A 22938-nucleotide genomic window follows, 5' to 3' on the forward strand; every position below is an offset into this window, starting at 1 on the left:
GACACATTACAAGACGGGGGAGGAGGACAACTGGCCCCACCAGGAGATATCGCTTGGGTGAGATCAAGCGATATCCACATCACTAATGGCTCTGCTACTGGAGCTGTCAGCAGTACTTTTTACACTTAAGACACTGCTTATTACTGATTACAAACTGAAAAAGTTGGAAGAATGATTTCGGATGATAAATAGAATCTCACACTTGTGTCTTTTGATATCAAATATATTAACACTCAAGCCTCGGAGTTTTCAATCTCATTAAAATCAGACTTTAGTTCTCGCTACCGCTAAACAAAGATATGAAGACATCCCATTAGGGGTCACGTCAGAACGACCTTTCATCCGACCAATGAGTGCGTCGCTTACCAGATTATGAAAGTGACAGTCGGAATGAGACAAAGAGCGGACGGAAACCAATTTTTGATCAGCGATGGGGCCTATCCAATGTGTTCAGTGTTACTTGGGAGGGATTAATTCACCGATAGTCTTTTCACTTAAAATTGGCCCCAAATTTGTGGATACCGAACCTACGCAAAACACAGGTTACAGTTGAACCAGGAAGAATATTTTGACACCGGTTAAACAGCAAAATACACTCGTAAATAAAATCTAACCCAGGGTATTACATACAGCCCGAGGCCGACCTGTAAAAACCAGGCTTTGCACGTTATTTCATGATATTGTTGAAGTATTGCCACTACAATAGCAATCCTAGTGTGAATACCTGGCGGTCAAGTCGCTCAAGAACTATTGACATGTCAGTTGTATTGAACATTGACTCCTAGCAACCACGTTTTGTGTCTAACCCTTAATGCGAATGAACGAAGGTTACAGTGTTCAGTGTTGTGCGAGGTGTGGCTGTGATGTCCTTGTTGCCGTGCAAGGCAAGCAGGTACATGTATGTCATCGTGATTTTACCAACGTTTCTCTCGCTGCTCCTTCATCAGGGGAATCATTCAGACCGTCTTGTTCCTTCATCAGGGGAATTATTCATCACAGGAGCAAGAAGTAGCTGAAACGTCGTACAAAAAATAAAATAACTTGCTATCCATAAAAATGGGTTGTATTCATATTCTCCCAAATTCTAAATGCTTCAAAGACTTTACTGATATGTAATTCGTAGATTGCAGTTTCGCTGGGATATAGACTTACTGTGGAATATCTCTCTAGCGTAGGAAGGGAGCAGTGTGGGTAGCCTAGTGGGTAAAGCTCGTCACGCCGAAGACCCGGGCTCGATTCCCCACATGGGTACAATGTGTGAAGCCCATTTCTGGTGTGATATTACTGGAATATTGCTAAAAGCGGCGTAAAACCGTACTCACTCACTCATTCTCTATCGTAGGCTGTCTACGTGACTGCCACGCTACCCTACGTCATCCTCACCATCCTGTTCGTCCGAGGCTTGACGTTACCCGGAGGAACAAAGGGCGTCCTGTTCTACATTACTCCGGATTTCAGCAAACTACTGGAAATTCAGGTTGGTGATGAACAAGGAATGGTGCTTGATGTTATATCGACGTCAGTTCAGTGCACTTGGATTTTCATGATATTATGTTCATTGTTGATGTGACATGGAGTGCACATCCCGGATAAAGGGTTGGGGCGACTGGGTGTGGCGTAGGTTGGGCTTGGTGAAAGTATTAGATTGTCACGGGCGGCCAAGTAGTCTACAGCGTCACAATATTTGGTGAAGGTGATCTTGGGTTTGTCTTCCTCTGGACCCTTACCTTGAATTGATATACTGATTGAAGCTGCGTTAATCCATACTTACTCACCCACTTTCCTGAATGAATCACTCACTGCTTTGCTGCAGGTCTGGCTTGAGGCATGTCTCCAGGTGTTCTATTCGCTCGGACCCGCATGGGGAGGTCTCGTTACCATGGCAAGCTACAACAAGTTCAACACCAACTGTCTCAGGTAATTACTGAACTCGCACAATCACACTTGAAACGCAGCACCTTTGGAACCGTCTGACTGCTGAACTAAATGATTCCACATGACCAATACTCGATTTCGGGATCCTGTGAAACGTTTCACTTCCGACATAATGATTCTACATGACCAATACTCGATTTCGGGATCCCGTGAAACGTTTCACTTCTGACATAATGGTTCTACATAGCCAATACCTGAGTGCCAGGTTACTCCGTGAAACGTCTTACGTCTGACAAAATGGTTCAACATGACTAATACTTGAGTACCTGGGAGACCATGACACATCTCACCCCTGACGTAATAATTCTACATGGCCAATACTTAAGTACCTGGTTACTCTGTGAAACGTCTTACGTCTTATATAATGATTCTTCTTGACAAAACAATTTCGAGTGCAAGATTGCTCCGTGAAACACGACAAGTTCCCGAGTACACTTTCAACATTTAAATATTAACAGGCTGACTCTACTCTACTATTTATTCGAGGATTGTAGCCATGACTATGACAGGTTTGTGCTCTGGCCCTTTTTCCTGATGGAAGACCACCTATCTTCTCCGCTTTCGGAATAAATGGCGATTACCATTAACTTTAGCGATCATTTAAGGGGGAATATAAGGAAGTGTCAACTAGGTGGTGAAGTATATTAATTGACTGATGCAGAATGTTGTTGACTGCACTACCAGTCTTGGCATGGACGCGATATTTTTAGTGTTTCTGACTGATACCTAGGGGGGTCGTCACGACGATATCAACATGCTGCCATACATACTGACTTTTCCTGTGGATGCAAACACCTTGGGTACGTGATATAAGCGTTTAAACTATTATAAACAATGTTCCTGTAATTATTCCTGATATGGTTCCCCAGGAAACGGGAAATGTTTTTGTCGGTGTGCACGTCATTTGGGGATACAGCCGAAGGGGATCTGTATGGACGTGAAAATGTGTCAGTTTTGCGATGACATGATCGGCCTGTCCTCCAGAAGGAAAACGGTTCACTGTGTAAAGTACACATTAGATTAAGTCTTCCCAAACACAACACTGTTTCCTCCATATGACACAATGTTAATCCCCGTGGGGACCCGGGGAAGATAAACAAGAATGTGTCCTCAGCACCCCATTGCTGGTCGTAAAAGGCGACCAAAGTGGGCAGCCTGTTTGCCGTGGGCTGCGACCCTGTGTCGGCAGAGGAAGGGATTCTGGTGGTTGAGGGCGACGGAGCCGGCAATAGTGCTCCTTAGTCCAACACACCACTTCGACCCTAACTTTGCCTAGACGGGCGGTAGAATGGGCCCGATTCTATCAATCGGCTGATCATGTCATGCCCTGTGCATACAATCTTTTGCACAATCTTTTGGTATTTACAAATAAATTAATTCTGAATGTTTTGAATATATGTGTCCATCTATAAAACTTGCTTAGAGCCCTATGCCCTGAAGACGGTGGCTCATGGGCCAATCTGGTGATGCTGACCTCCGAATTATGTACATCTCCAATTAATTGTCATGGGCCGAACCAGCCTGACCCTTATTTTGGTAGATAGTTATAGCTTTTCGTGTCAAATTTGCTGGAGTAAAACACCCCTTTATCCTCTGTCTTTGCAGCTTGGAAATCCGCTGCAGTATAAGACTGTCCTTGTTGACACTCCATGGTGGGTGAGGAAAAGGGGTGCTGAATCATTTTCCTTTCGACATGGCTTCCCAACACCCTGGTTAAAAAAGACGTCACATTGAATCTGATGAGACTACTACGCCCACTCGATCCGACTATTGGCCACGTTTCTTGGTTATAGAAGCTGAAGACAAAGAACCAATTAAATTGAACCCATTTGCAATCTCCAAAGGTATCATTGGTATCTGCGGAGAGGTTACAAATGTCACAAAGCTTCGTTCTGGCTCTCTCCTTGTAGAATGTGCACGGAGACCTCAATCTGTCAATCTTCTCAAAGTTAATGAGTTTGTCAATATTAAGGTTGTTGTCTCTGTGCACAAGACCCTGAACTCGTGTAAGGGCATTGTCCGTGACAGAGCTCGTTGCCTGTCTGGCATGTCCGAAGACGATATAGCCAAGGAACTTGAACAACAGTCGGTCACAGCTGTCAGACGGTTTACTTTCAAGAAGGATGGTGTGGTCCAACCAACCAACACCTACCTCTTCACTTTCGCCCGAACGTCTATCCCTCAATCTATCAAAGCTGGTTACTGTAACATCGGAGTGGAGGTGTATATCCCAAATCCACTCCGGTGCTACAACTGCCAAGAGTTTGGACATGGATCCAAGTCCTGCCATGCCTCCGCTGTTTGTTACCGCTGTGGTGACAAGCACGAGGCCAATGACTGCATGAAGAATGTGAAGTGTTTAAACTGCGGTGGGAACCATATGGCTTCTTCAAAATCCTGCCCTGTGTGGAAACGCGAGTCCCAAATCATGAGAATTAAGACCGAACAAAATGTCTCGTACCACGAAGCCAAGAAGAGGGTTGAAGGTCTCACTACAAGCACTTCCACCATCTCCTACTCTGCTACTGTCTCTCGTCCTCCTGTCACTACTGCCTCTATCGACTGCCAGACTGATCTGACATGGGTCAAGTCTGTTCAGCCACTTCCTACTGCTTCAATCCAAAAAACAGTTGTGCCACCTTCATCTGTAACACCCCCAACACCAAAAATCGTCAAAAATGTCGAGTCTCAGACTTCTGAAATAACACCTGAACCAGAACCAGTTAAACTTACAAACAGGGAAAAGAAATTATTGAAAAAGAAGCAGCTGAGAGAACAGCTGCAAACACCAAAGGCCACCTCTCCTTTAGAGGTCCCAGTAGAAGTCCATAACTCCTTTGGTCCTCTGGACATGAAGGTAACTCCATCTCCACATGATACCGATAGGAGTACTACAAAGTCTTCCTCACGTTCGCGTGACATTTCTCCTGTGGAAGCCCCACCATGAATCCACAAAACATTGTACAATGGAGTTGCAGAGGTCTCAGGAAGAATTTTAATGAAATACAACTTTTTAAACCGTCTGTTTTTTGTCTCCAAGAAACATATCTGAAACACACAGATCTATTTGATATCCGTCAGTACAGTTCTTACCACTCGTTTTCCCCTACTGGTGATAGGGCTACAGGAGGTTCTTCTATCCTGGTGAAGCAGAGCATAATCCATAGCCCTGTTCCAATCAACACTACTCTTCAAGCTGTTGCTGTCCGTGTTACTTTGAACATAGTGTTTACACTGTGTTCACTGTATCTTCCACCTTCCTCAACTATCCGTCAATCAGATCTTCAGACTTTGTACGATCAGCTCCCGAAGCCCTGTATCATCATGGGCGATTTTAACGGCCATAATCCCCTATGGGGGAGTCCTGACATAAATAATAAGGGAAAAGTCCTTGAAGATTTTATCTCAAACAATTATTTATGTATCTTCAATGATGGTAATACCACATATCTTCATCCGCCACTGGCACATACTCTGCCCTTGACCTTTCACTGACAGATTCAAATATTTTAAATGAATTCGAATGGTCGGTCCATGATGACCTTTGTGGAAGTGACCATTTTCCAACAATACTTACAACTAAAATCCGTCTGACGAACCACCTTCAACAAGGTGGAACTTTACAAAGGCCGATTGGTCTTTATTCCAAACACTATGTTCTGAAAACCTAACACCCGAAAGTTTCAGGAATGTTCCTGATCCTATACAACTTTTTTCAGATATATTGAATGCTATTGGAGACGAAAGCATTCCTAAGTCCTCTGCAAACCCTCATATACGTAAACCATGGTTCGATAATAATTGTAAACAAGCTAGAAAAAATAGGAAGAAAGCTGAAAAATATTTCCGACGACATCCAACTGTCCACAATTTGAATAACGTTAAAATCACGGGCGCTAAAGCGAGACGTACCTTTAAACAGAATAAACGTGAATCCTGGAGGAACTATGTTTCAAAAATTAATTCCCGCACACCTATGTCCAAGGTGTGGAACATGGTTCAAAAGATTAAGGGCAAAGGATCTAAATCTGGAGTTCACCATCTTAAAGATGGTGATACACTTTTAACTACTAAATCCGAAATTGCCAACAAACTTGGTGACACTTTGGCAAATCATTCCTCATCATCAAACTATAATACTCAATTTCAGAGGTTTCAAAAACAGCAGGAAAAGAAAAAAGTCAATTTTAACTCTGATAATTGCGAGGACTATAATGAAACATTTTCACTCCATGAATTATATACTGCCCTTGGGCAATCTCATGACACTGCAGCAGGAGCCGACAACATCCACTATCAGCTCCTGAAACACTTGCCCGATTCATGTTTGGAAACGTTACTTAGTATATTTGATGAAATATGGACAACCTGAAATTTCCCTTCTTCGTGGCACAATGCTATTATTATTCCTATTCCAAAGCCAGGACGGGATCATACAGATCCATCCAACTACCTTCCAATGTCATTAACTAGCTGTGTTTGAAAAACTATGGAGCGCATGGTCAACAATCGATTAGTCTGGTACCTGGAGACCAATAACCTCCTGAGTGACATCCAGTGTGGTTTCCGAAAAAACAGAAGTACCATTGACCATTTGGTGCGTTTAGAATCGTTTATAAAAAATTCCATTGTCAACAAACAACATACTGTATCAATCTTTTTCGATCTAGAGAAAGCATATGATACAACGTGGAAACATGGTATTTTAAAAGATTTACATGAATTTGGATTGAGGGGCAGATTACCTCAGTTCATATCTCAATTTTTAAACAACAGACAATTTCAAGTACGAGTGGGCTCTACCCTGTCTGATCATTTTGATCAAGATCAGGGCGTCCCTCAAGGCAGCATACTATCAGTCACCCTTTTCAGCATCAAAATTAATAGTCTCACTAAAGTATTAAACAATAGCATTGATGGTTCACTTTTTGTGGACGATTTCAACATTTCTTGTCGTGGAAAGAATAGGAGTACAATAGAAAGACAGCTACAGCTCTGTCTTAACAAAATTCAAAAATGGGCAAACGAAAACGGCTTCAAATTTTCTAAATCCAAAACAAACTGTATTCACTTTTGTCGTAAATACAAACCTCACAAGGATCCAGATTTATTTTTAGATGGTACTCCAATCAAGGTAGTAGAGGAGGCCAAACTCCTGGGCCTCATATTTGACCGTCATCTCACATTCTTACCACACATTAAATATCTCAAGGCAAAGTGCCTGAAGGCTCTCGACTTGTTGAAAGTCGTTTCAAATTCCGAGTGGGGAGGGGATCAGACCACCCTCCTTCACATGTACAGATCATTAATACGCTCCAAACTGGACTATGGTTCCATTGTCTATGGTGGAGCCTGCAAAAGCAATTTAGAAAAATTGGACACTATACACCATCACGACCTAAGACTCTGTCTTGGAGCTTTTAGGACCTCTCCCATAGACAGTTTGTATGTGGAGGCCGACGAACCTTCACTCGAACTGCGCCGCATTAAACTTTCACTGCAATATATCATTAAATTGCACTCAAATAAATCTAATCCAGCGTTCAATTGTGTTTTCCACCCTCAATATGAAAACCTGTTTCGAAATCTATCAAACTTGGTTCCACCACTTGGGATCAGAATTCAACCACACATCACTGCAGCTAAAATAGACTTAAATATTATATCACCCCACCGTCTTCTGTCTTCTCCTCCCTGGCAGATGGTGAAGCCAGAAGTAGACCTCACTCTAACCAATCTAAAAAAGTCGGATACCAATCCTTTGGTATATCAACAATCGTATAACCAATTACGCTCCAAATATAATTCTCACAGGTCCATTTTTACAGACGGGTCCAAGGATGGTGGCAAAGTTGCAAGTGCCACCATCGTTGGCTCCAGAACTGTCTCCTCAAGAATCCCCGATTTTAGTTCAATTTTTACTGCTGAGGCCAATGCTATCCTAACAGCTTTGACCTATATTAAACAACAAAACCAATCTAAAAATTTCATCATCTTCTCTGATTCGTTATCTCGCCTTCAGGCACTTAAAAGTGTCTCACCATATCACCCTATTATCCTTGACATTTTAGAACTCTATAATGATCTTTCCACTGGCCAATGTGACATCGTCCTTTGCTGGTTACCAAGTCATGTAGGCATAACAGGTAACTCAAAAGCCGATGCTGCAGCTAAAGCAGCTCTTGACAAACCGTTATCTCCACTTCGTATCCCGTACAGTGATTTCAAACCTACCATCAAATCTTATACTAGGGATCTTATGCAAAAGAGGTGGGACACCCAAGTAGGAAGCAATAAACTCCACGAATTGAAACCAACAATCGGTCATACCTACTTAGGTTGTCAGTCAAGATATGACGAGGTCGTTTTACGACGGTGTCGTATTGGCCACAGTCGGTTTACACAGGAATATCTGCTTAAGACAGATGAGGACGAACCTCCTAAGTGTATCCCTTGTGATGAAAGGTTCACCGTCAAGCATATATTGCTTGACTGTGTGGACTTTGCAATCGCAAGGGATTCACATTATCAAAGTGTAAATCTAAAAGATCTCTTTTCCCGTATCAGCGGGCATCTCATCATAAATTACTTGAAATAAATTGGTCTGTATAATAAATTTAAAATATGTATGTGAATAATTAAATGCTTGTTTTTAAATTTGGTGTGATGCTATTAGCAACTGACATTATTAAAGGCTCTGTCCAGGAGGTTAACGTAGCGTAAAAATATTGTCCCCCTGTGTGACACGTAATCCTATAGTAATTGATGTAACTATCATCAACCAGTGTTTTAAGCCAACTCATTGATGAGTATTTTTTAATATTGGCTAGTATTGTGCACAACCACCAGTGGCTAAAGTGATGACGTAAATCCTGCTAGGGTATCATGCAGGAAGCAGAAGTACTGTAAGTCCCCATGATCCCCAGCGAGGTGGCCTAGCTTTGGTTACTGGTGGCCTATAGCCTGTTTTTTAAACTGTATTAATGATATTGTAATGCTCATATGATTCATCAATTGTTTTTAAATATAGTATGCTCCAATATGTTTCATAAATTGTTTTTTAAATATGTCATTGCATAAATAACTTAATTGTATATATATTAGCTTGGTCTCGTCGCTATATGGCTGAAATAATGCCGGTGCGACGTTAAATTTTAACTCACTCACTCACTCACTCACAATGTTAACATATTGGTTAATGTTGATTAACGTTATCATTAGGTTTACATCCATTATATGGTGCAAACTATATATCTTTCGTTTTTGTAAGATTTGAAATTGACCTTGACATGTCTCTTTCAAAGTGACCATTCTCTCAAATTATCTCAAAACAGTTTCTCATTTTGTAATTTTCAAATGATGAAGTATTATTTTTGCAAATCATTCTGATTGTATTACCTTTTTTATTGTTACGCATATTGACAGAAATCCTATTACGTGTTAATAACGTGTCAACATTGTTATCTCTCCAAAATGCTCAAACTTTGTATCAATGATCTATTGGCTTTTAGAAGATATGACTTTCAGTGCGTGATTGACATTCAACTCTGATGTCGAGACAAGGTTGCAAACATTACTCTAAATGTATTTGAATAAATATGCTACAGGTGTACATTCTCAATAGTAAGGTAGAAGTGTACAATGAATATAAGACATTAACGCCAGAGAATAAGTTAAAAAGCAAAATATTATCTGAATGGATCACTAAAAATCCGTGATAACACCAGGTGTTCGCGAAAAGGGAAAGGATGTCCCGCCATTCACAGGTCAGAGTTTGTTGCCTGACATCACACAGCAGTGTTCCTGGCATAATCCTTTTGTAAAAGAAAACTCAAGGAATTATATTTCTCAGAAAACATGATCGAGATAGTAGATACATTGTACAAATGAAAAGGACAGCGAGTTGGATTATGTCGAATGATAGAACAAAGTTTAAGGCTACGAGATAAAAGTTTCTCACTAAAGTGCTTGTTACATCTGCTCAAAAAGTAGTTTTACCATCAAACTTACCGATTATGTAAAGGTGTTTGCCAATTTAAATCAAAATCAAAAGGTAAAGGCTGTGAGTGTGATGTTATCGTCATTCGCCATTGTTGGAATATGTTCTATAAAGGTATAAGTCTTGATAGTTTGCATTCATTGTAACATTTGGAAAACAAATGTATGCCAACAAAAGGTTTCAGAGGTACGCCTTGTGTGTAAAGGACTTTCAAATGGTGTACATTGCACCAATTTTATATAAGATTTAATATACATCTATTGTTGAATATTGAGCAGTATTTTTCAAATTAGTTCTAAATATTTATTCGGAAAACATAGTCATGATTTGAATCATTCAGTGGCTGTCTTGTTGTGATCTAAGCTATTGTCTCATACTCAAAGTGTGCCCAAGAGAAGTGACACTTTGTTCATTTGAGAAAATGAATTCTGAGGAATATATGAATGGGAAGAAAAGGATAACTATCTTGAACGATAACCCTGTACCAGCCACATAATTACGATGACTGATGGTTCGGCGGGTGGCACGTGGTTCTGCAGAACGGTTTCCATCTAAATTCCAGTTTATTTCAAATTGGATATGCAGACTGCACAATCAATTTTTGGAAAGAAGTACAGATGATGATTTCAGGTCAATTTGATATCGCTTAAATCGGTATAAACAATTAATACCAAAATCAACGAAATGCATAAAAACCCTGTGTTTTAAAAATAGCTTAATGACATAATGGTCATGACCTCTTCGATCTTTTAATGAACAGTTTTCTTTCTTCATTTATCATGAGATCTAACAATCGAAGTCTGAATTGAATAAATTGACGTCAATGGGTTTTTGATGTTAATATAGATAAGTATTTTTCTGGATAAAAATACTCTTGAAAGTTCTATACAAGTCGTACATTGAACCATTGTCTAGTGCGGAATGCCATTCTTGATAAACATACTTATATACTGAACCGCAAAAGAAACGTCATCCCAAGTAACATTGCATGAAAAGTTGTCATTTAAATATCTGGGTAATTTTTGTAAAGGTTTCTAAAATGTAACATTACCTTGACCTGAAAAATGAAATTTGATGATAAAAAACCGAAAGCAGATGACAATAAAACCGATCGCCCAAACGCATCACGGCAACGGCCATGGTAACCCGATGCACGTGAGTTCCGTGCAAATTGAAATGAACATGCGTTCCCCAATTTCTTGCCCTATAAAAATCAACCCAGATCGAATAACATTAATTCGTTATTGAATTCCTACGACATGCTAAGATTGACAAGAAATCAGTGACATCGATTGCAAGCTGGACAAACCGCCCGGCAAGTAGCCAAGTCCACGTAAGGACCATATACAGGCTCCAGCAACGTTACCAGACCACCAACACTACAGATGACCGACCACGTAGTGGAAGACCAAGGGTCACCACCCAATGTCAGGATCGTTAGATTGTGCGACAGCATCTTAAAGATCGCTTTGTCACTGCTGTGGAAACTGCTCGACAGACCACGGGGACACACCAGCGACACATCAGTGCGGACACCGTGCCAGGCCACACAGAGAACCCATTCTACCACCAAGTCATCGGCGGGACCATCTTCACCAGCATTGGCGCCACCAGCTAGCAGTGGAGAAGAGTCCTCTTCTCAGACGAGAGCCGTTACTGTATCTCAACAGCAGATGGCAGAGAGAGAGAGAGAGAGAGAGAGAGAGAGAGAGAGAGAGAGAGAGAGAGAGTATAGCAACGCCGTGGGAAACGTTATTCGGATGCTTGTGTTGTAAAGAGAGACTCATGGGGTGGTCCGAGCGTCATGGTGTGGGGTCGATTTGGATTTGCACAGAGGGTCGGCCATGTGGTCTTCCAGAACATCGGTCCAAGGAAAGGCAATGGTGTCACAGCAGCTCGGTACATTGATCAAGTCTTGAGACCACACGCCATACCTCCTTTGACACGTCGCCGCAACCATGAGTCACTGCGAGAGCAACAACAGACTTCCACAGAATGGCATCAGAACCATGCAGTGGCCTGCCCTCAGTCCCGATTTAAATCCCATTGAGCACCTGTGGGACGATATTCAAAGACGGCTGAATGGCGTCCGACCCAGGCCGACAACTGAAGCTGAACTGCGTCAGGCGTTCCTCAGAGTGTGGGCTCAAGTGCCTATGTTCTTCATAAAACCGCCTCATCCATTCCATGAATCGACGTTGCACGGCAGTTATCAATGCACATGTCAGACACACGAGATACTGACTTGTGATGCCATTTTCTCAGAGACTAGAGTTGTGTTTCACTTTAAGAACATTTGAGACTTTAATTTCAACCTTGATGATCAGTTTTGCCAAGTTTCATCTTTTTAATATGTCTCAAAGTATGTTTACAGTGTTTGGACAACTAAGGTTTCTCATATAATCTATACATGGTGACGTTTCTTTTGCGACTCAGTATAGATTCATGAAATTGTTTCAAAAAGAGTTTAACATCACCAACTGTTTGGTTTATTCATACAAAGCCGTTGCCATGAGAAAACGAAATGTTTCTAATATGTGATGCCCATGTTACTTTGCCCAAGTCATCAAAATGCACAAACATATTATAAGCAAATTTGGGGATTCGGCATCCATGCTTTTCAAGTACATTTAACCAGTATTTAAAAAATCTAATTTGGGAGTTGATGTATAACGGGTATCTGTCACACTCGCCATAGAACATACAATTTGGTGTTGATGGGGCGACCGATTTTTTTCAGGCCTAAACATTTAGCTTTTCGAGACAATCTTATCACTGAAATCCCCATACTTATGATCTATAAAACAAGGTTTGAGCATCAAATATGTAAAAAATATATATTCGGGGTAAAAGACCCAACTTTCTGCGAAACAGACATAACATTAACTAAGGCCTACTTTGCACGTGATGTTAAATCTGAAACACCTTTCTTCAAATGCATTGTATTGGTAAACAATACACCAAGATAAGTATAATGATTCAGAACATACACACATATACTTTCGAAAACACGATATTTATTTTATCGTAGTTAGCTCATAACTGCAATTCATTGGTGTAACAGTCTCATACTCATATTACATCATCGGCAAAAAGGAGCATCAAAGTTTCTAGTACATCTGGGAACATTTGAATAACATGCTAACTGGTAGTCGTAAGTTCATAATACAATTCACTAATAAATAATGAGAACAATATCGGGCTCAAGATACGTCCTTGTCTTTAGCGAACGGGACACTCACAAAAATCAGTTACATCGTAACCACATCGTGCAAATGATTTGATATACAATACGTTTTCCCATGTGGACCAGTAGTCAAAAGCTTGTCAGAGGCATCTGCATAATGCTGAACGTTTTCTCACAAGAGAAAGGCAGCTCGGCATATCATAGAGTTTCTACTCTGGCCAAACGACCACTGGGAGTTATCAGTATAGCCTACTGTGACGCCAATTCATTATTGCCACCAGACGGAGATCTCTTAACACATGTAGTCATTTTCTCCATCCGATTTCAAGTTCGGTTGTTTTATTTATGATCGAATCTTTACTGTTATCTCATCGTGTTATGTTATGAGATGATGTGGCCTGTTTATTGACGGATTCTTGTAAAACATCTAACAGCAAGCACTCACCATCCTCAGTGAATTGTGCCAAGGACCTTTCCCTTGTTGAACAGCATGTAGTTGATTCACCACATCCGTCAGTGGCTAGGGTATTAGTTATTTGTAGTGAAACGATGTATGTTGATTGGATGCAAAACATAAGTCACCAACCCCGCTCCCCAACCTCCATTATCTGGTGTATAAAATATCCCTTTTGTCTTTTGATATCTACCCTGGATATATTCGCCACCATAGCTTCATTTCGAGAAGTGACGTAAACACTTCTATCAATCCTATCTTAAACTTTGTACAGAAAGTGGATTTTGGTTCTGCATGACAGCGTATTGTACATCGTTACATCCTTACTATATATTCAACTCACAAGTAGGTAAAGCGTATTGTACATCGTTACATCCTTACTATATATTCCACTCACAAGCAGGTAAAGCGTATTGTACATCGTTACATCCTCACTATATATTCCACTCACAAGTAGGTATAGCATATTGTACATCGTTACATCCTTACTATATATTCCACTCACAAGTAGGTAAAGCGTATTGTACATCGTTACATCCTTACTATATATTCCACTCACAAGTAGGTAAAGCGTATTGTACATCGTTACATCCTTACTATATATTCCACTCACAAGTAGGTAAAGCGTATTGTACATCGTTACATCCTTACTATATATTCCACTCACAAGTAGGTATAGCGTATTGTACAACGTTACATCCTTACTATATATTCAACTCACAAGCAGGTATAGCATATTGTACATCGTTAAATCCTTACTATATATTCCACCCACAAGTAGGTAAAGCGTATTGTACATCGTTACATCCTTACTATATATACCATCCATAGTTAGTTGAAAAACATCCGGTTTTTTTCCAAAGGCTTTACTTTATCTGTCTGGCCGTGACAGATTAACTACAGTCATATGAAAACATCGGGTGTTCTTTAACTTCTTTTGACTTGTATATGTTAATACAAGTGTTTGCTTGTTCTAAATGCTTCATGAATTTTAAATATGTTTCTACAAGCAAAGCGGCCGTTTGTGTGTGAAGCGTCCAGCTGATTCCTGGCTCTCCATGTCAAGCCGAGGTAACATGACATGATCGCCACACCAGCCTTAACTTACAACCTATCCTTGTCCATGTAGTATGCCTATTGATGTTTTAAGCATGAGTTGAGCATAATGACATAGTTGTTTATTTTACAAAAGGCATTAATACCTTATCCCCAACTCCAGTGTATGTTTCAAGTATTACCCTTTGTCTTCATAGGTTTTCAAAATTATATTTTGGACATTTTCGATCGACATAAAATGATATAAATATTATTATTAATGTGACTGGATATGTTCGCACCAAGCTGCTACATGGTAGTTTTGATTTTGGCTTTCACTAGTGAATTGTAGAAATATTGCACATGTTTACCACCACCAGTTGCAGTGTTTACAAGAACCGTCCATCAACTGTGCCAACACCTGTGGGACATGATGGTTTTACCTGTCATGTTCGTCACAGGATTTGATAGAGATACCCATATATTCCAGTTTATATACATTTTTACATGTATTTAAAAAAATGTGTACGCTTTGAAAAACGCCATAGCATTAATGGCTTTTGTATTAATACAATATATACTGAGGAATAAAAGAAACTATACCTCTCAGTTGATTTTATCATATTTGTAATTTGTAAAATATCTTTATTATTATTTTAAAAACATAAACTGTCCTGACGCTTAGTCAGCATTCAAATGATACGTGTGCATGATATATTAAAAACAAAATAGAATTTGAATTACAAGAATAATTCGCATAAAACTCAACTGCTGATTGATATGTGAGATATGGCAAATTAATAACAAATTTTGGCACAACTTTACAACATTTCAAAGATGGTAGGGGTCATGTGGTTGCAAATTCACTTTTTACCCCAGTCTTCCTTGAACCAATTTTTTCTTACACACAATTACCCAGTCACAGATTTTTTTTTTTAAAACTGTTGCGGGAAAGAGTGATGATTCAATTGACATAATCACATTTAACAACAGACCCTTAAATTGTCAATCACATAAAAACAAACTCGGTATACTTTCTTTTGCCCCTCAGTTTAGCTTGGAATGTCGTCGTCTTATACTGACTTGCACAAATTATCATTACTTTTCTCAGTATAATTTGGAATATTGTGTGTTCCTCTGTAGGAATGCCATCATCTGTACATTCGTCAGCGAGGGAACAAGCCTCTTCGCAGGCCTGGTCATCTTCTCAATACTTGGATTCATGGCTCATGAGGCTAACATCCCCATCAGTGATGTGGTGTCCTCAGGTATGTGGTAATTCACTTCACATTGAAATAATGAGTGAGTGAGTGAGTTTGGTTTTACGCCGCTGTTAGCAATATTCCAGCAATATCACGGCGGGGGACACCAGAAATGGGCTTCACAAATTGTAGCCATGTCGGGAATCGAACCCGGGTCTTCGGCGTGACGAGCGAACGCTTTAACAACTAGGCTACCCGATCGCCCCATTAAATAATGAGCAAATAGTTTGTTAAATATATTTTTAAACGTATAAGGTGATAAAAGGTATCACTAATTATCCTGAGTAAAAGAGGGTTGTTTTAACATTACTCTTTACGGTGTGTCTGTTTTATCATAGCGGAAAGCACAACGTGAAGCAAATCAGTTGACCACGTTGGTGAAATCCACGAGCATGGATGCGCACACTTCCCTGATCCTTATCGATACGAGTCTAAGATTCTGGGATTCCGTCTAGGTTGCCTTTGCCTGCATGAAGAATGCTGTTACGTTAGATCAAAACACTACACGTGCCATAATATATTGTTATTTTTCAGCATAAACTTACTGACAGAAAGTTGATTGTGAATTTCGAGTTCATTTAATGTAGTCATTCTCCGTTTTTTATGATCCAGGGCCAGGACTTGGCTTTGTGATTTACCCAGAAGCCCTGGCGCAACTTCCGCTTCCGCAGCTGTGGAGTTTCGTCTTCTTTATTATGTTGATTCTGTTGGCCATGGATTCGTTGGTGAGAAACCCTTTTTTGAGTAACGCTTATAAAACAGATTCTACTCCAGTGTTTATTATTGTTTTGAGATTATGATCACACAAGACATTGACAGATACTTAAACATAACAATTCAAGTATGTATTCAGAAGGTGGAGGCAAATAAGGAGGTAAACAGTCCACGTTATCAGTGTAGAGCTAGTTACCTGTAGATGTAATGAATTTCTCAATGATTGAAAAATAAAACTCTCATCTAAATTAGCTTTCGCCAGGATCAAATCAGCTGTTACAAATAGAGGTAATTATTTGTGATTTAAAAACTCTGATTGACCAGGCATTCATCATAATATGAAAGTACATTAATATGTCAGTGTTAGTGATAACTTTGAACTGAATTCTTTCCAATATGTGTTTCTGTGGTTTGTTAGTTTTCATTAGTTGAAACGGTGACGTCGGCCATATTGGATGAGTACCCCTCTCTGCTGAAATGGCGAGTCCCTGTTACTCTTGGATATTGCCTTGTGTCCTTTCTGCTGGGGCTAATATTCACCACTGAGGTTAGCACATTCAGCGTTTATATAATTATGTTGTATCATGTGTACTTATAATAACGGTTATTAGGCCCTTGTTGGGGTGCCGGGTTAGAAATAATCCCCAGCAACCAATGCTGGACGTAAGGTGTAACCAAGAGAATCCCGCGGTAAGTCTGTGATAACATAGTTGACAGCCTGTCCTCACACTCCGACGGCGTGGATCGTTGCTCACAATATCAATCACTGGATCACTGGAGCTTGGATATTGCTGAGTGGGGCGTTAAACAACAAACAAACAAATAAACCATAAAGCAGTGAGGACAATGTCGTTTCAGTGAATAAATACATCTTGTAAATAAAATCGACAAAACCTTTCCATATCAATAATACATGTCTTCAAAAAGCCGAGGACCGCCTCCGTGGTCTAGTGGTAGAGCGTCCGCCCGGAAGGTCCGTCATACCTAAAGACGTTAAAAGATGGTACTTGTTGTTACCCTGTCTGGCGCTCGCCATAAGGGGCTGAAACAAGGACTGGTCAGCTCGGAGTCAGTATACTGAGTCTGAGTGGGTATTGATGTTAAACTGCGGCATGGTATCTCAGTGAGCTAGCACTATAAATCGGCATCAGTCCGGACTAGTACAAGCAGCCACACAAACACACACACGTACATGCACGTCGCTATGTAAGTGCAATAATCTTGGACGCGACGTTAAACCCCATTTCACCTCACCAAAAGCAGAGTCGACTGTACGATTCCGACTATATCACGAGCATGTGTTTTTGAATCACTATCAAATAGTGATGACATCACCTGAAAATAACCCGAGAACATATGGTAGAAGTCCAAATAGGGAATTACGTCGGTAATACTTTTTGTGACTGATACGAAAATTTCGAAATGTCCTCCTCATGCCTTCCATAAAACATTTTGAAAGCTTAACTGAGGCTCTGTCTTTTTAACATGGTCTCTATCATTTCAGGGTGGAATGTATATTTTCCAATTGGTCGACTGGTACTTTGTTGTCATATTCCTGATCTTCTACGGATTTATCGAGTGCATCATTTTCGGATGGGTATATGGTACGTGAAGTAATATTGATATTATCATGTTGATGATGACTGAGACAGCTGATAACAACCAATAGAACAGGTGGCTATCCCGTCTTGGTGGACGTCGTGATGTATGACATCGTTGCCGCGTCTTTGCTGGAACCAGGTTGTAAATAAACTCTACAAAACTCCTTCCATAATAAAAATAAACATTAATCTGAAACACCTAGCTATGTGGTATGTGCTGGTTTATGAGTGATAGCGGATGAGAGACACCAGATCACTTCATTGTATGTCAATAGTGCTTCATAATAAAACATTGGATTGTTTCGTGTCATTTGACCGACTGTTATATTAAGCACCATGATTATTTACTGATCAAGTTAACTCAAAGTTGTCAAAATGTTTACTTAAAACAGAGCTGACTTCTTTTTACTTTCAATTCGACATTTGGGTTTGGACGCTCCTCCGTTCATGAAGCAGGTGATCAACAACTCGGTCGGACATGGTTATAGTATTCCAGACTGGCAAAGTGATAATAGGAATCGAGACTGGCAAAGTGATAATAGGAATCGAGACTGGCAAAGCGATAATAGGAATCGAGACTGGCAAAGTGATAATTGCAATTGAGACTGACAAAGTGATAATAGGAATCGAGACTGACAAAGTGATAATAGGAATCGAGACTGGCAAAGTGATAATAGGAATCGAGACTGTCAAAGTGATAATAGAAATCGAGACTGGCAAAGTGATAATAGGAATCGAACCTGGCAAAGTGATAAAAGGAATCGAGACTGGCAAAGTGATAAAAGGAATCGAGACTGGCAAAGTGATAATAGGAATCGAGACTGGCAAAGTGATAATTGGAATTGAGACTGACAAAGTGATAATAGGAATCGAGATTGGCAAAGTGATAACAGGAATCGAGACTGGCAAAGTGATAATAGGAATCGAGACTGGCAAAGTGATAATAGGAATCGAGACTGGCAAAGTGATAATAAGAATCGAGACTGGCAAAGTGATAATAGGAATCGAGACTGGCAAAGTGATAATAGGAATCGAGACTGGCAAAGTGATAATAGGAATCGAGATTGGCAAAGTGATAATAGGAATCGAGACTGTCAAAGTGATGATAGGAATCGAGACTGGCAAAGTGATAATAGGAATCGAGACTGGCGAAGTGATAATAGGATTCGAGACTGGCAAAGTGATAATAGGAATCGAGACTGGCGAAGTGATAATAGGAATCGAGACTGTCAAAGTGATGATAGGAATCGAGACTGGCAAAGTGATCATAGGAATCGAGACTGGCAAAGTGATAACAGGAATCGAGACTAGCAAAGTGATAATAGGAATCGAGACTGGCAAAGTGATAATAGGAATCGAGACTGACAAAGTGATAATAGGAATCGAGACTGACAAAGTGATGATAGGAATCGAGACTGGCAAAGTGATAATAGGAATCGAGACTGGCAAAGTGATGAAATTTAAAGTGATGTTAAGAATCAGTGAACCCTCGTCCACTTTTTTGCAAACTATTTAATAATCTCTTTTTATCCACATGTGTTTCTTTATTTCTTGATTTCAGGAGTGAATCGTGTCAGTGCAGACATAGAACTGATGCTCGGGAGACCGGTTCCGTTCTTCTTCAAGATAACCTGGTGCTACATCACACCTGCCATGCTCCTGGTAGGATCGTAAACCAAAGCAACTCTCTCTCTCTCTCTCTCTCTCTCTTTATTCTCTCTCTATCTCTCTCTCTCTCTCTCTCTCTCTCTCTATCTCTCTCTCTCTCTCTCTCTCTCTCTCTCTCTCTCTCTCTATCTCTCTCTCTCTCTCTCTCATTGGTTTTCTGCTGTCCCGTGTCTTATAAACAACGATCCTTTCATTTCTCTCCACGTCGAAGAACTTATTAGTGAAATAGCCTTTTTGATTTGGCGTTCCAGATAACGTTCATTTTCACCCTGGTCCAGTACCAGCCTCCGACCTATGGGAGGTATGTTTACCCCGACTACGCTGTTACCATTGGATGGTGCTTGGCCTCCATCCCCGGCATCCCATTCGTGGTGATGATGTTCCACGCCATCTACAAGGAGGAGGGGAATCTGGTGCAGGTATGGAATCGCGCTGAATTTACATAATATAAACCAGTTACACCATTCAAGAACATATTATATTGAGTAAAACAATGTGATGTCGTATTGATAGTGAGTTATGGCAATCTACGAAAAGCTTGATTTGAACTTACTTAGTTTATGTCTGTCAAGATGTCAGTGAAGAGGCAAAGATCAGGTCATGCATATGTTCTTTACTATTAACTTCCGGTATATTGAGGAAGAACCTCCTTCCGCGGAAGGTGGGTTGTTTACGATTACGTGCCTCAGTTTGTCATGATACGTGGATTGAATATCAATCCGGCCCTATTCTCGGCATCCAGAGGGTTAATCCGGCCCTATTATCGGCATCCAGAGGGTTAATCCGGCCCTATTCTCGGCATCGGTGTGCGGGTAGGAGTGAGAAGTTTCGGTACATATTTTACACATATAAACGATAACATAAGGCGGGTCTTTTATAAGACATCAACATTTTGTCGGATCTTAATAAAACGTACATGATTTAATTCGTTTTACCCTTGTTTAAATAATGATGAATCCCTGAATAGTATCCGACCTCCGACTTACGTTCGTATTATTCCGAGATTCTCACAATTTTCACGTCGATTATCTGTTCCTTTTCTCAAAATACCAATTGTCATATCTCTCCAACGTTTGAATGCGATCGCTCGACCATTGTTTATCTACGTTGCCAAGCTACATCTATGGGGACAACTCAGTATACACTTCCCTCGCAAAAAAATGGACGCCCAATTTACGACGTCATCAAGTTGCGAGCGTATGTTCGAATCTCCAGAAATGACGTCATGACAGAACAATGTTTTATTGTGAAATAAATCACGCTTCCTTCTTCATTGTTCTCTGCGATTTATCACGTAGCTATCTTATGATTCGCGATAAAACATTGTTCTATGTGCATACGTTTGACATCTCATACATGATATAAACGACTTGGGGTCGTTGTTTATCGTACAATAACGCATACTCGTCGTTTATTTCTTAAATAAAAGTACTTTTAGTTCGAGTGTACAGTCCAATTCACAATTTAGATCAAAGCACAACGCCGAGTACTTCCCCCGCCGAAATGTTTCCTTCGTAGCATCAAGGCGATTGCAGTGACATTGTTTATGACGTCATGTACCAGACATTTTGACAGTTACATTATGACGACATCAATAGGGGGGGGGGGGGGGGGGGGGGGGGGGAGAGACGCAGGTATATTTAGGAGGTAAACGTTATGAATTTGAAAATTAGATTAATGTTAGACCGAATTGATACGCGTTCGGTTTCAAATGATTAATCTTTAGACTATCAATTTATTTGGTCTAAGCTATTCGGTCTAACATGAATCTTATGTTAAGCTCAGTAGGTTTATCTCCATTAAAATCGAACTCCTTTGTTGGCGGACGACAGTGTGTAGTCCGACATGGCCCGAGCTGCGAATTGAACTCGCCTTTGAAAGGGGTGGTCGGAGTCGTAGGGTCGTAAACCAAAGCATCGACTAATGTACTTGGAAGTAGTTGTTAACAGTTGCGCAACAATTTGAAGTTTAGAAAGAGGCGGACGTGCCAGATTGTACATTTTGTGCAAGATTGAAATTTAAGGTGACAGTGGAGGATACTTGACTGTCTGTCGAATCTGAACCCTGCATAATCGAAGAATAGTACTATTTTCTGATCGGCCGACGAGTCAGTGTTGTGACTTATCGAGGGCTGTTGATTTTAATGACCAGTGAGTTTGATGATTTCACGTGCCTCTACCCCGACATGCGACAAAAGAGTGAGAGTGGTGGTTCTTACGCAAATGCGACTAACTTTGGATTCCTTGGAAATGGTTTTCATGATTTTGGACAGAGGATTGTGGCCAAGTGGTTTTAAATTGTACTTGCAAGGGTCACCAGCAGTGACGGTTTTGCTGGTGATACTTGTAGAAAGCAGGATTCAGATGGTTCAATTTTGACATGTATTTTTGAACGGGGCACGAGGGAGTATGAGTGGCATAAATTCGGGTTTTGCCTGACCCCCTGGATGTCTGTTGGTGGATTCCGAATGGGTTCTTATGATAAACTTTATCCAAACATCGTCTGATTCGACGACACCTGATAAGTGCGCAGCAAAGCGGTCATAAAATCAGTCGCATTTTTCTCAATCCCAATTGATAGTGTCTGAGTTGGTGATTGTCCAATCAAATTCGAGTATTTCACGTCGCCATGCTAGAATGTGCAGCTTTTGGGGCACCAATACTGCGCTTTTGTTGCAATATATAAATTCTATTAAAGCACGATTGAATATATTAATACAATATTATTCTTTTAGAGTTCGTTTTTGTAGACATTTTATAAGAGGGAATAAGAGTAGATTTGATTTCCTTTTCCTGTTAGCAAATATTACGTTTGTCCAATATATTGTTCTTTACACCCCATGCAGTTAATTACGTAATGACATTTCTGGTTGAACAATTTAAAAAGGTAAAATACTGTTCTTTGTGACTGAGCTGCCCTCCATCATGCACTGAGTAACCCCACTCCCCTTTTTTGGATCACTTGTATCACAGCGGGCTTTGGTTAAGATGTTCGTACCTTATTCACAACTGTGTGGGTGATGTATCTTGATTTTTTTTTCGACTTCAAAGTGAGGGTTGTAGAGGAGGGAAAGATATGTCCCT

The 22938-nt window shown here is 40.4% G+C and overlaps 1 protein-coding gene across 1 annotated transcript in view; it reads left to right on the forward strand.

Annotated features, from left to right (window-relative positions):
- Window positions 1–22938, forward strand: part of LOC124122109 (sodium- and chloride-dependent glycine transporter 1-like) — an 88999-nt gene that overhangs the window by 60833 nt on the left and 5228 nt on the right. The window contains exons 8-15 of the mRNA XM_048391931.1: window positions 1343–1477; window positions 1814–1917; window positions 15754–15878; window positions 16485–16597; window positions 17005–17133; window positions 18091–18190; window positions 19749–19849; window positions 20107–20274. Of these exons, the coding sequence (XP_048247888.1) occupies window positions 1343–1477; window positions 1814–1917; window positions 15754–15878; window positions 16485–16597; window positions 17005–17133; window positions 18091–18190; window positions 19749–19849; window positions 20107–20274 (975 nt within the window). The remainder of the gene's footprint in view (window positions 1–1342; window positions 1478–1813; window positions 1918–15753; window positions 15879–16484; window positions 16598–17004; window positions 17134–18090; window positions 18191–19748; window positions 19850–20106; window positions 20275–22938) is intronic.

This window comes from Haliotis rufescens, unplaced genomic scaffold (genome assembly GCF_023055435.1).
Source record: "Haliotis rufescens isolate VD_foot unplaced genomic scaffold, xgHalRufe1.0.p SCAF_102, whole genome shotgun sequence".
NCBI classification, from domain to species: domain Eukaryota; kingdom Metazoa; phylum Mollusca; class Gastropoda; order Lepetellida; family Haliotidae; genus Haliotis; species Haliotis rufescens.